Source organism: Centroberyx affinis, unplaced genomic scaffold (assembly GCF_046629955.1).
Source record: "Centroberyx affinis isolate AG114_WGS23_722 - 3 ecotype Tasmania unplaced genomic scaffold, CSIRO-AGI_Caff_v1 ptg000829l_1, whole genome shotgun sequence".
In the NCBI taxonomy this organism is placed as follows: domain Eukaryota; kingdom Metazoa; phylum Chordata; class Actinopteri; order Beryciformes; family Berycidae; genus Centroberyx; species Centroberyx affinis.
In genome coordinates, this window is record NW_027279428.1 from 77,496 (window position 1) to 91,589 (window position 14,094).

At 41.1% G+C, this 14,094-nt stretch overlaps 1 protein-coding gene across 1 annotated transcript; it reads right to left on the reverse strand.

Annotated features, from left to right (window-relative positions):
• Window positions 1–1,217: 1,217 nt before the first annotated feature.
• On the reverse strand, window positions 1,218–4,767 carry rlbp1a (retinaldehyde binding protein 1a; the record flags this gene model as incomplete). The annotated part of the gene is made up of 6 exons (XM_071520849.1): window positions 1,218–1,364; window positions 1,516–1,626; window positions 1,943–2,101; window positions 2,604–2,782; window positions 4,264–4,468; window positions 4,630–4,767. Coding segments are annotated over 6 exons (939 nt in total), but the record flags the coding sequence as incomplete, so codon positions are not given.
• Between the last annotated feature and the right edge of the window lie 9,327 nt (window positions 4,768–14,094).

Consider the following 14,094-nt stretch of genomic DNA (forward strand, 5'->3'; position numbering starts at 1 on the left):
AGTTCTTTATTTTCCATTTAAAGAGTTTTAATGTTAAGGCTTTTTCCTGAAATTGCTAAAGATTTGGTCATGTGATTGAATGATGGGTGGGAATAGCATGAGATGAACCTTGTGTAATTGATAAAGCCCCCTTGTGGCAGCTGGACTTTATTTTAAACCCTTTCTAATTCTACTTTTTGTCTATCTAATACACTCTAGCCTGGTATTGGTATGATATAGTATGGTATGTGCACATCAGTGGTACCTGAACATTAGAACCAGGTTAGGAAATATCACAGACACATGTATAGTGGAAATAACAATTTATATGAAAACTACAGACAGACAGACACAAAATCCTATTTTATTGCAAATACATTTTTTAAACTAAATTACAGGTAGTATCAGAAGTGACAACAATGCTGGAGTACAGGTAAAAAATATTTTTTCAGATCCAATGGAAATCGTAAGGTTTTTGTGGTAAGACATGCATCCGGGTGTCAAACTCCTCGCTTAATATATTTTTGACACAAGGCTGTTCAGACACAGAAAACAACTGATCCCATGGCACTGCATCAGGAGATTGGCCTCTGCTTCATCTTCCTACAATAATAATCTAATACAGGCTTATCCATTGTACATTTTTCTTTCTTCATACCATTCTACAGCTCAGTCCTGAGATTGTCATATACAGGATCCCTATTGCAACGTGTTCTTTACTCACTCAACTGACAGGACTGTAGGCACAAGGCTGCTCTCTAGAGAAGGTGTTGAGAAAATCATTTTAAGGCAAAGAACACCAAACTCCATTTGACCTTATTCTGGTTGTGAGCTTGTCCATCGCATTACCAACTCTCTCTCTCTCTCTCTCTCTCTCTCTCTCTCTCTGTTCTTACAGTAACAGGGAATGCAGTCAGTTGTGGAGGAGCTGAACTTGTCAGTGCTGTAAAAATACAAGAATTAACTTTCATCAATTATTCTCTCCATATTCTTCTAAAAGTCCTTTTTCTTTTTCGTTTATATCCCTACTACCCTCTTGCAAATCCCTTGCTCCTAACACTAGATACTTCTTTTTGCCTGAAATACAATGGGGGGAACGTCAAACCTATAGCTTCAAAAAATGGATCTCAAAATCTGATCTGATCACAAAAGAAGCCTCTAGGGTGAAAGACACTATAGCTGTTGGTTTTGGAACGGGCTGCAGATCGTTCCAGCCCGGTGTTTGGAGAGCGAGCTTTTTAGAGAGCGGTGTCCTCAGAGCCGAAAAGCTTGGTGGCGATGGCCTTGTAGTCGGAAACGGACGCTTTCCCGTCGAAGTCTGCAGGCAGGATGTCTGCGTCGAAATCCTTGAAGAAGCCGTCTAGCTCATCGCCGTGAACAAAGACCTGAGGAGAGTTATGGACAGAGTTTAGAGGAAAACTGGTGCTCTAGAGTTTAGATTTCAGCAGCTGCAGAATCAAACTGAAAGCCTACAATCCCAACATCTCCCCTCAGTCTCTGCCCCTTTACCCCCTCCATCCCTCCATCCCCTCTCACCCTCTCCAGCAGCTTGCTCTTCATGAAGGGCTTAACCACATTGTAGGTAGTGGTGAAGTACCAGGGCTGGTGAGTGACGTGGACCGCCTTGAAGCGGGCAGGGAAGGAGTCCTGCACACCAAAACACAGCAGAAGATTAGAAAAATAGATCTCTGTTGATCTCTGAACTTATTCAATTACATGTGAGTCTATGTCTGTCTGTTTTTTATGGGAAATTTCCACTTATTCTCTTATTCAAAGGTAAAAACCAAATGGAAATTAATGGAAATTCTATATTCTTTGTTGTCTCATCACATTTTCTTCAGTGAAAACACCAAATCACTGTGGTATATAGTCTTTGTTACATGGTGCTGCCTGGTTTTTCCTTTCTCTCTTCTTTCTTTCTTCTTCTTGCTTTCTCCTTTAATCATTAGTAAGGATGTCTGACCTGCAGCATGTCCACCATCTTCTTCAGTTCGGTGGGTTTAATTCCCGAGGCATGCTGCATGGTGAAGCCCTTGAAATTCTCAATCAGGACAAAGCCATTGATCTGCGTCTCTTCGTTCTCAAGCAGCTTCTCCAGGATCACGCAGTACGCCCTTAAAGTCTGTGTGAGACACACACACACACACACACACACACACAGAAAGACAGTATTTTTAACCTCTTGCACCCGGAGTCTCCCCTTAAATTGCCTGCAAAATTAGAAAAAATATATATCCATACTGTACAACAATGTCACTTACATATTCTGTATCTGCTTATTCCATTGAAGCCATTGCATGCTTATATTGAATGAAATATTCAAACCCAAGCTGCCATTTTTTGTGGCTGCACCATTACATCAAATGGCAAAAATCTAGATGTTTGTGCACCATTTCATACATATTTCCCTGTAATTCAGTCTGACATGTTTGGTATCTTTGGAAACCTTGGGATCTTGACTAGAATTTAAAATAAAGTTGTGCGAAACATGTTTGTAATGCTGGTCCTGGTTGGTTGAACAGTTTTAAATTATTGTTGTAAGGTTCTGCAAGTATTACAATGCATTCATGACAGAAATGCAGCGATGCTCCGTGGGACGGAGCTTGTGGCTTTTCTTTATCTACCTCATCGAAGGTGATCTCCTCCAGGTCCCAGTTCTCGATGTTGAAGAGCAGCACCACTCGTCCGAACCGGTCTCTGCTGGGCAGAACCACAGGATAGCCCGCTTCAATGGTGCTGCGGACCGCTTCGGGGGTCAGGTTCTCAAACAGCTCGGGGTAGTCCTTCCTGAAGCGCACATAACCTATAGGACCCCCCCCACACACACACACACACACACACACACACACACACACCCCAAGCAAGTGATCAGCATTATTCTTTTGAGGAAAACTTACCTACTGCAAAACTAAAGGGCAGCAACGGCATAAGACCAAGACAGAGTGAAACTGAGAAAATTACTGTCCAGAAGTGGATAGTATATATGGTTTCCTCACACCTATGGGTCTAATTGTTCTTAAACTTGAGTCATGGTACTTGACCTTTGAAAAACACAAAAAACAGTTAGTGCAGTATAGTTCACAAACCTTAAGTACATGACTATTCAGTGCCAACTGTTGATGTGTCAAAGACAATAGGAGCACTGTCTCTGTGTTTCTCCTTTGCTGCCCCCAGCCTCTTCATACCAAGGCACCAATTAACCCAGAAGAGCACATTTCTGCTGGTGTGTGTATGTGTGTGTGTGTGTGTGTGTGTGTGTATGTGTGTGTGTGTGTGTGAGAGAGAGAGAGAGAGAGAGAGAGAGAGAGAGACAGAGAGAGAGAGCATGCATGTGCGCGTACATGTGTTCGGTGCTTTGCTCTGGAGCACCAATTAACCCCATGGGACAAGTTGATGTTCATATCACATTCCTCTCTCACACTACAAAGATCCCCCTCTATGTTGTGTGTGTGTTGAGCTGTGTGTGTGTGTGTGTGTGTGTGTGTGTGTGTGTGTGTGTGTGTGTTAAGTCAGCATGGTGACTGCTCTTCCTGGTAAAAGCGTGAAACCACTGTGCTTTAATCCTGTCTCCCTTCTCTGTTTTCTCACAAACCGACACACTCAGCTCAGGCTCTGGGACGTTCCCAGCAGAACACAAGCAAAGTAAACTTGCTGTCCTATTTGAACACAAAGGGCGCCTTTGTCAGGGGGAAACTCTGAAGCATCTCAAAGCTCCTAGTTAATGAACTCCCCCCTCCCTGGCTCAGTGATGGGCATGTTTCATGCAAAATAGAGTACAAAAGAAAGGAGGTTTGCCCCTCAATTACCAAACCTATTGCAAAAAGGCTGCAGCAGCTAGAACAAAACATACGGTATGCTGGATGGGACATAAAGATGCTACAATAATAGATATAAGAATATGTAGCTTTTGATATGTATTTTAGTTTTACCCCTCTATTATAGAACTGGCATAGAAACCCTTGATGCATAGTTGTGTGGCTGGATGAATGAATGGATGGATGGATGGACGGACGTTTGGATGGATAGATGGATGGATGGATGGATGAATGGATGAATGGATGGATGGATGGATGGATGGATGGACGAATGATGAATGGAAAGTAGACCCATGTCCTACTACTCAGGTAATTAGAAGAGGTTTCATGCACATCCAAAAACATTTTCCATATAATCGGTTGGTTTGGTTGAAACGTTACTGTCACCGTTTGTTTAATAAATTCAAATTTTTTGGGAGCATAAAAATTGTGATTTTTTTTTTAATGCAGTGCTCTCCTAACTCCTCACCCTTCATGAGCTCGTGGGCTCTGACAACTTCAAACTTGCGGGCCCGGAGGAAGCGCAGCAGCAGAGAGTCGGGTTTGTCCCCGAAGCGCTCCAGCACCAGTTTGGCCAGGTCGTCCCCCTCGCCCGCCCGCGCCTTCATCATGGCCCGCAGCTCTTTCAGTGCCGACGCCCGCCTCTCCTCTGTCTCATTCAGCTCATCCTTGGCCTGTGGAGTAAGACAAACCACAAAAGCACATGGTCTTTGCCAAAATTTCAGGGACAAAAATGAGCATCGCATCTATTTGGACTTGAATATTCTGGTCAGAAATCAGCATAGTCGTCCAGACTTATTACCATCTCAGTTGGTCTAGGTTGGTGAATTTTTACCTTTTGTACAGTGTGGCCGGGCAGTTTGGGGCAGGGCCCGAACACCGGCCCATGATCCTTCACTGTCAAATGCTCCAGCTTGGACCTCATAGCCTGCTCCTCCTCTGACACCATACGAAAAGTTCCAGTCTGCACAAAGAGCCATTTTCAAAGAAAAGATGCTTGAGTTTTGAGATATATTTTGTGATTTTATATATTCGAAAGAATGGAAATATTGTTCATTGAAATATTAGTGATATTGAACAGATCATTTTTTCCTGTAGTCATATGTTGATTATCATAAATCATTAGATTTTCCTGTAGTTTCTTATGTATATAATACATTTAGCTGAAATGCTCCTTTATGTTTGGCCTTGTTGTCACTGTTGCCTCAGCTGGAGAGAGAAAGTCCATGGAGCAACACAATGATTTGCCAGTTGATGAATCTTGTCTGTAACTTCTGGTCTCTTGAGATGTATTAGCATCAGACTCAGTGGCTGCACATTTTGAGGCCACTACACTGTTTGAATGCTTAAACAACACTTAATCATTATGGAGGTAAGGTATTTACCTCGATAACACATTCACTCTAACACACACACACACACACAAACACACACACTAAAACCCTGCAGCCCATCTCAGTCAGGCAGACCCCAAACGATGCACACCAGTGAATGGCTGCTTAATCTGCTTCACATGATTACAGAAACAGCTTCTAAAGCCACTTCTTAAAAACAGCTTAAGAGTCCATCCCAGAGCCAGCATCTACTGGCACAATAACAGCATTAAGCAGCATCACGCTCACACATTCACAAACCCCCCGGACGCTGAAGCTTTTAATCTGGGACCCAGGTTACTTAAACAATGATCTGAGGCCAGAAACTGACAAATTGGCTTAAACAGAGACAAACTGACAGTCAAGTGCTCTGTTGAATGGTTGCAAAGTAAACTTACAGCAGCCATGGTTGCAGCGTCTCACAGCAGCTTCACTAACACTGTGAAGAAAAGAGAGTTGGAACCGGTCAAACCCATTTGTAAAAAAAGATTTGTCTAGTTTGTTTCCCATGGAGTTTGTTAATGTTAAAGTTCGTTAAGGGAAGGGAAGGAAGACCAAGAGATCAGAAATGAATTAATCCTGTTACTGGCATGTTCGCTAATCTGCAGAGGTATGACAGGCAGTGTGGCAGAAAGAAGGCTGATTTTTCTCTTTGTGAAATCCAAATGTTGATTATCCAGAGTGGTTTCTTTAGTGACCAGCAGAGCAGACATCCTCTTAAATCTGCTCTTACATAACCAAAACAGTCACAATATCTACTGACTGATACACTGCCATGAAACTGAAACAGTGTGTCTTAAACCTCTGACTGTTATCTAAAAACACACACACACTACACATGGACAGTACAGTAGTTTTAATGTATTACTGATCGTAGTTTCATTTAGATTATTCTTGCCATTGCCAATATAAATAGATCCATCCAGTTACATTACTGTTTGTGTAGCGATCAGCAGAGGACCAAACCATGCATTTCAATTCCACATGGTGGTTATGCTGCTCTCAGTCAAAAGAACCCTTTAGATGTCACAATAAATAATTAAATAAAAAAGTTATCTGAGTGCTTTAATTCATTATTTACAAGGGCTTTAACCCAATACGTATGCTAATCTTGACACGTCTTGAACTTTAGTCAGATACAGAACATCAAATGTAACACTACATTTACAATGAACAAAACTAACAAGTAACTAATGATTACTGAACCAACATACTACATGGTTTGACACATTCCATCATTGCAATAAGGGATAACTATCTATTCTCCAAGATCTAAAGAAGAGAATAAAGTAAAGCGTCACACCAATTCCTTGATTTATTGGTTTTAACAAACACTTACCAGTACCATACCAGTATATTTATAAAATGCTCATCATACATATTTGTCCCCTGGTCGATCTATCCATAAAGTTAAAATCTGAGTATTTCTTAAATAAAGGAGCCTTACCTTACAGCAGCAGATCTCAGGGAGCAGGCCTGGCAGAACGGGACAGAGTGACAGAGGAGACAACACAGGAGGCGAGAGGAGCAGGAGGGGAGGAGTTATCTAAAGTGCCACTCAAAGAGGATTAAAATGACAAACTGAATTACAATGAGTGGCTAATCTACATAATGCAAAAAAAAAAAAATGACGTGGACAGGCATTCAGGAATGATGGTCAGTGTGAATGATGCTGCTGCAGGTTTACAAATTATAGAAATAAAACAGCCACACGACAACTGAACCCAAATAGAGAAGCACAAATGGAACTACACTTTAATTTATTGTAATGAGTATTTTCACATGAATTCCATTCTTATCCCAATCCTCCTAGATTTTTAAAACCCAAGCAGATGCAACCACATACTAAAAAAATGAAGGGGTAAGATGCTGTGTAAGTTTTTTATTTGATCTTTATTTGTTTTTCATTCATATGCAGATGTCAACTCCACTCTTAACTTGGACTCAAATTATTGATTATCATAAATCCCACAATTTTAGCAAATTTTCCTCTGAAAAATCATATCATATTGAATGAAATTAGAGAGACTTTGCATTGTTATGCTGGATTTGTTTTTCACTACTTTTGGTCTCCAGTGTCACCCTGGTCACACCCACTTCCACCCATCCAGACTTGCTTTAACCCGGCACATGTGAGATGAACGCTGAGATTTGACCTCAGTACTTGGGAAAATGTCATATGAGAGATGACCGTAGAAAACTTCACAAACTTCAGCTTCACCTTACACATTCCTCTCTGCACATTCCTCGCACAGAAACCCTCAGCAGAGTGGGACCTCAGCGGAGGGACCAGGCTACTTGTTTTGGGACCCAGATTAAGGATTACTTATCCATGATTGCACAACATCAGACAACTTTATATCAACAAATCAAAACACATAGCAATTGGGTGGATAATCCTCTCTTTGAGCTCCATTCATTAACTGAGTGTCAGAGTTTAATCACCTTTGCATGACAGGCACAGCAGAGACAAATATAGAATTGACAGCTTTTTATTGTTTCTCATTCATCTCTTCATTCTTTCCTTCCATTTTTGTTAAACTCACAGATATGTCAGTTCTGAGTTTATCTTGGGTTGTAGCTGTGGAAATAACGATCACATTTAATATAAAAACCCAAGTCACACCAAACATTGGGGCTCAACAGCACACCCAAAAGCAGTTTGGAGGTTTGCTGACAAGCTGCAAGCTACGAAAAAAAACTATGATAAAAGATTTTCCCCCTGCTCTCCCAAATGTATTAGGGAGTGGCTAATTGGAGCTAAATCCAGTCCGAATCAAGCCCATCCCATCCAATTTTAACACTTCAAGGGTAAAAATACTGCAACAAAGTTTTCCCAGAGCCTGAAAACCTGGAATGGAAACTATATGGTTTAGAAAATCTTATGTAATGTGCATCCACCCTTATTCCAAATAATATCTCCTGGTTTTAGTTAGACTCCTTTGAAAACAGTCACCAATTCAAGGCCATTCATTTTGAACACAGCTATAGACAAAATGTACAGATCAGCTGATTTCCTGCTTGTCACAGGTGTGATCATCAAACCAAAGAAAATTAATTAAAGAAGGCAGACATTTACAGAACCTACTCAGAGTGGATCCTCCCAATCTATTGGACAGGTAAAAAGAAAATGTACAATTCAGAAGCTTCTCAAAGGTTAAATGATGGTCTATACAACAGCAGAAGACATTTCTATCTTAGTGTTTGTTGATTTAATTTAACTTTTAGCGCATTTTTGATTGCCTCTTTAGCTCTTAATATTCTTGTTCATAACCATCTCTTTAATACGTAGTTTATAGCCGATTACTGTATTATAATTCCAAATTTTAAAGATAGCCTCTCATGCATTTGTCCTATGCTAATGTTGGTGTATCTAATTGCAGTGTGTTATTTGATACTTGGCACCAAAGGTAAAAACAATGGTAAGAGAGATATCAATACTTCCTCAGATCTGGATTGGCACCCTATATGGTCAAATATATCCCTGTCATCCAGAAATCCAAACCATCAAATGATACATTATAAATTTATTCACAGGTCTTATTTTAAGATTACAACAAATGAAACTCAGAGCTAATCCATATTGCGACTTTTGTCCAGACAATACCATTGGCACTTTTCTTCATATGGTCTGGCAGTGCCCAGAGGTTAATCGATTTTGGGAAAATGTCTAAAAGTATTATGTCTTATGTATTTCTGTGGATATTATCATGGATGATGGAAGAAATTAGCATAATTATCTAATTCCTTTGTGTCTGAATGCTGCTGGTTTATGTCTATAATGATCATGGGATTCCTGGGTAGCAGGGGGATGGGGTTGAGAGGAATGGGTGAGTTGTACTGGTAGTTTTGTTAATGTTTGTTTGCTGTTTTTGTGTTTTTTATCTATGTACACTGCCTTGGTTCATCATGTTAGGGGTTAGAGGGTGGGGGTGGAGTGGGTTGGTGGGAGGAAAACAAGGGAAATGGAGGGGTGGGGGAGATCTGTTGTAGTACACTTTGCTTGGTTTGCCTTGTGTCACTTTTGTGATTGTGATGGTGCCCCCCCCTTCCTTATACACACAATAAATAATTGATCACCAAAAAAAAGATTGTCAACCACTGCTTGTGTGTGGTCCTTTTGTTTTCCCTGCTTGATATTTGTAGAGTAAAACATGTTAAAACACTCAAATTACATGCAGATCCCACAGCTCTGTTTCCCAGCATGAAGAAAATGCTATAGGAGATAAAACGCCAACTGGAGCTTTCCCTCTGCATCTCAGCGAGCGGAGAGAGGAGAGAGGAGAGAGGAGAGGACAGATCCGGGCCACAGAGAGCTGAGAGAAGTGTGTTAATGAGCTGTGGGTGAAAGGAGGAAGCGTCCGTCCCACACTGCAGCTCAGATGCTCTGCGGCGGCCCGGGGCCCCTGGGTGTCTCTCCGCACACTGAGGCCTCTGTCAACAAGAACTGGCAGACTTACTGTACTCCGCTATTGTTCCTCAACCGGCATCTCTCATTAGTGGATGCTCATGAATAACCTCCTATTCCCTTGCAAAGGAAAACAGGGGTTAACAATGTCTCCGTGTATCATAGAGGTGTTTTGGTCTCTGGTATGGGGAGAAGTTCTTTGATGTAGAAGAATTCACGCTGGTTATGTCACCCGATAAGCCCATAAAATAGACCTGCATGAGTAACAAATACTTACAGTGCAAATATCTGCACACCATGAACCAGACAAGTCACTATTTGGATATATAGGACCTGTGGAACGCTCATCCATTAGACTTAAGATCTGCTGACACTTTCAAAAAGCAGCTTAAGACTCATCTGTCCAGACTGTTGTTTAGCCTTTGTGTCTGTAATTCTGTGTTTTTATGTCTCATTGTTTTTTTCTCATTGTTTTCTGGTCTTATTGTAACTATTTTACTCTTGTGAAGCACTTTATGACCTTGCTCTGTGAAACCTGCTATATAAATAAACTTTACTACTTACTATGGGATATTCATGTGATGTATAATTTGAAAGTTTTGAGGGAAAAATATGCTTTGGGTATATATATGATGGAAAATCCATCTGGCAGAGATAATGGAGCATTCAGGGTTGGATCAGAAGCAGATCTGCAGGTTTTAACTAATGTTCCTCTGATGTATCGTGTTAATTTACTGTGATATTACATGTTAGTGCTGTTGATTTTTCTGTTTGTGTCAGCTGTGTACGTTCACTTTATTAATTATACACACAGCACTGCACTGCTTCAAGTTAGAGGAAAACAAGGGCTGACCGGGACTTTTTTAATCATATCACTAGTTCTAATGTAATCCTATGGAGTCCAGGTGGGGCAGTCTGACAGATCAGAGGGGCAGCAGGGTGTCAATCAGAGGATCAATACTCCCACCTAGTGGCACAAGTCATCCACCACTAAACTGCCAGAGCTTTCAAAGCTAAATACACATAGGCCCGGATCTACTAACATGTCGCAATTCCCGGCGCAGCGCAAAAGCAATTGCGGGTGCAGTTGGTGCCAGCGCATGGTATTTACTAATGTAACGCACGCAAATGAGCAGAGGCGCAGATAATTAATTAGAATTGCGACTGCGCTAATACAAGGGCCAAGCAATGCACACAATAGCCCATTAGCGGCAATATAATGATGGAGAAAAAGAAGCGCAAATGTCTCTCCAGTGGAGCTGGAAGTGTTGGTGGCAGAGAAAACCCCAAAGAGCTGCAGAGAAGAGATGTTTTACCTGCGCGTAAAAAGTCAGTCTGGGACGACATAAAGTGAATGCAGTTGGGCACCACAAGCGCGATTAAGTGGAGGTAAAAAGCGCTGGTATGATATGAGGAGGTGAAACAAAATGCTGACCATAAATAAAGCCAAAGTGGAGCCTTCACTCCCTTGGAGGAGCAAGTGCAAGAGAGTGAGACTGAGACGCAGTTCCAAGTGTGGGAGGGATGGAGACCTGGTGAAGGTATGGTTACATATAGCTGGAGAAGCCGCGCACACACCTCTCCACTGTCGTGACAGTTATTACGCACACATGTTTTAGCTGCATTGTTTTCATCAAGGCAATGTCGCGGAGATATTGGCTCATAATAAGTGGCAGCAAATCCAGAGAAGAGCGTGCACTCTTCTTTTTTGTATATTTAGGTAATAGTCTGCATGTTGTCTGCCAATGAGGCTTAAATTGTACATTTTTAAGTCAGCATACTCGTTTAAACCCTGCGATCTAATGACTGCATATTATGCTGTGTAGATGACTGTGTCACTTTGATCTTAGAGACAGTTTCAGCAGAGCTATCCTGCGCAAAATGATAAGACATGCTTTTTCTAGGTCTTAAATTCCGTGCGCAATCAGCAGGTGATAACGGCCACCGCCTCTTGATAAATCACGTCCACTGCCAATTTCCATAAAGCCCTCTCTTTATTTTGCGCCCCAGCCTTGGAACACATACAAATGCATATGCAATTAGACCAAACCGCAAAAAAAGGCGCACAGATCAATCCATGATTTCAGGCGCAAATGCCCTGTGCGCCGTCTTAGTAGATCATAAAACAAGGTTTCAGCACCCGCAATGCGATTTGCGGTGGCGCAAACCTTCAGTAGATCCGGGCCAGACAGTACATGTCAATTTTGTTGTCATGCAGAAGCTTTAACCTGACATTAAATCCCCTGCAAACCCACATCAGCGGAAAAGCTTGGTGAGTAAGGAAGCACTAAGTACCAGTTAATATTTTATTTTGAGAGCTTTCTTTGCATAAGGATAAGACTTGTGGCAGGGCAGCAGACCAAGGAGGAAGGGAAATTAAAATCTGCTGAATCGTCTTGATGCAGTAGACTTTATTAAACCTCTGTGGCCAAAAACATACAATTGGCACGCTGGCATTAACATGTAGGCAGCTTCAGTGCGTTTAAGAAAGCAGGATCCAAATCTTTACCCCCACTGTCACACAGCTTTTCCACCCAACGCTTGAAGAACAACTTAGAGGAGACGCTTTTCTCAGATAGAGAATCATAAATCACAATATAAGGCACAGAATAATCCATATATTGCTCAAAGGACAGTTCCACAGTTTTTTTTATCTGACAAACTTCTTCAAAAATGTTTTGAACATACAGTAGTGTTAGAACTGAACCACAAAAAGCTGGAATGCGTGGTTTGGTACTCTGATAAACGGCACATTGGCACCAGCAAAATTTAGTCCAACACTAAAGTGAAAGCAGCGGGATTCATCTGAGGGGCAACTGCAGCAAGCTTCTTAATTCTTGGCCACATTACCTTAAATGAACAGCAGTACATAATATGCAATTCTGCGCAAACTTCGAAACATGCCATCCTTGAATTAGCAGAAACAACATTTTTGCTGACATCAGAGAACCAATCTACGAATTCCTGTTTCCTTCTGAACATCACATGACAGACGAGACAAAGCAGGAATTGTCATTGAACAGAGACATTTAACACAGATATACATTCATACACAAACATACACACATTAGTTGATTTTGGAGAACAGTGTTAACAGCTCACATGCATCATGTATTTGATTGTTGTTTGTTCTTTAGGTTCATTGTATTTCCCACTCAAGCCAAAGGCTGTTCAACTTCCTGAGCCTGCCTGAGAATCCATCCTCATTAAAGCCTCCTGACATGTGAAGACCCACCGAACAGATGGTTTCTGAGCCATAGGTTAAGAAACTCTGCATTAATGTGCACAATGTGTTGATATATTATATCAGAAAATGAGGTTTGATTTCTTAAAGTAACCTAAATACTAGAGTGCGTAGTTCTCTACAGCCTGAAAGAGTGGGAGGCATCGGTAAAACACTGAAATAGGTGAGGTTACACACACCAACATGGATAGTGGTTTTATCTCCTTCACACGTCTTATTTAGCGGTCTGCTTTGAAAACGTGAGTTTATACTTAAAGCTTCTGTGTTTGTCCTCAATCAAAATAGAGAACTAAAAGCACAGGGTGGGAAGCTGGCTACTTACTGCAGCAATATTTGAATAAAACATCAGAATGGAATGGCATATTTAGAATGGAAAAACTGTGGCTGAATTAGAAATGACTTAGGTAGACTAAAGGTTAACATAAATGTTAGTCATCAGCTTGTTCAAATAGTGGGCCGTTAGAAGAAATGGGTACAGGCACAGAAACTGTACAAGGCATGTGCCAGTCCATAAACCTTTAGCCTTCCTCACAAGCAGTGAAAAGTATAGATTCTGTAGTGGAAAAGTGCAACCAGTATAATATAGAAATCCCATATCGTTGCCCTCTACCATACATTTTTTTGGCATGCAACTCCTTAAGGCATCAGTGAGCAGGTTTCCAATTACATGGGTTTATTTGACAAATGCAGGAAATGGTGGACTGACCACTTTGTATTGAGCAGTCAAGGCAGCCTGATGTTGGAAAATCCATCTAATAACATTACATTTACCAAACAACCCTGGGTCAATGGAAACCCACTTAATAACAATTTACAAAGGCCAACAGTGGAGCTTTGCGCTCAGTAAAGACCATACAATATGAAATAAAGGCGTAAATAGTGCTTATACTGGAAACAAGAAGCTACCTAAGTTCCCCTTTGAATTCATTACAAATGAAGTGTAAACATTAAATACCTGGAGGTACTGATGCAATGAGATGATTGAACAATTACAAGATATCCTGATATATACAACAACAGCCCTTTGTCTCCTCATTAGTGTCAAAGGTTAGAGACAATGATTTTGTTTGCAGGTCGTCAGCACGTTTCAAACAAGGCCTGTGATAACTGAGGGGACTCAGAGATACGCCACTTGTGTTCCTCTGTGCTTCAACAGCCTTTTCATTAAGATGTTTCTATTTACATAAAATCCTCTTAAAAAGATATATATAGATATTTAGATATTATATATACACTTCTGCCCATCTTCCTTCTCTGTGAAATTAAAAAAGTATA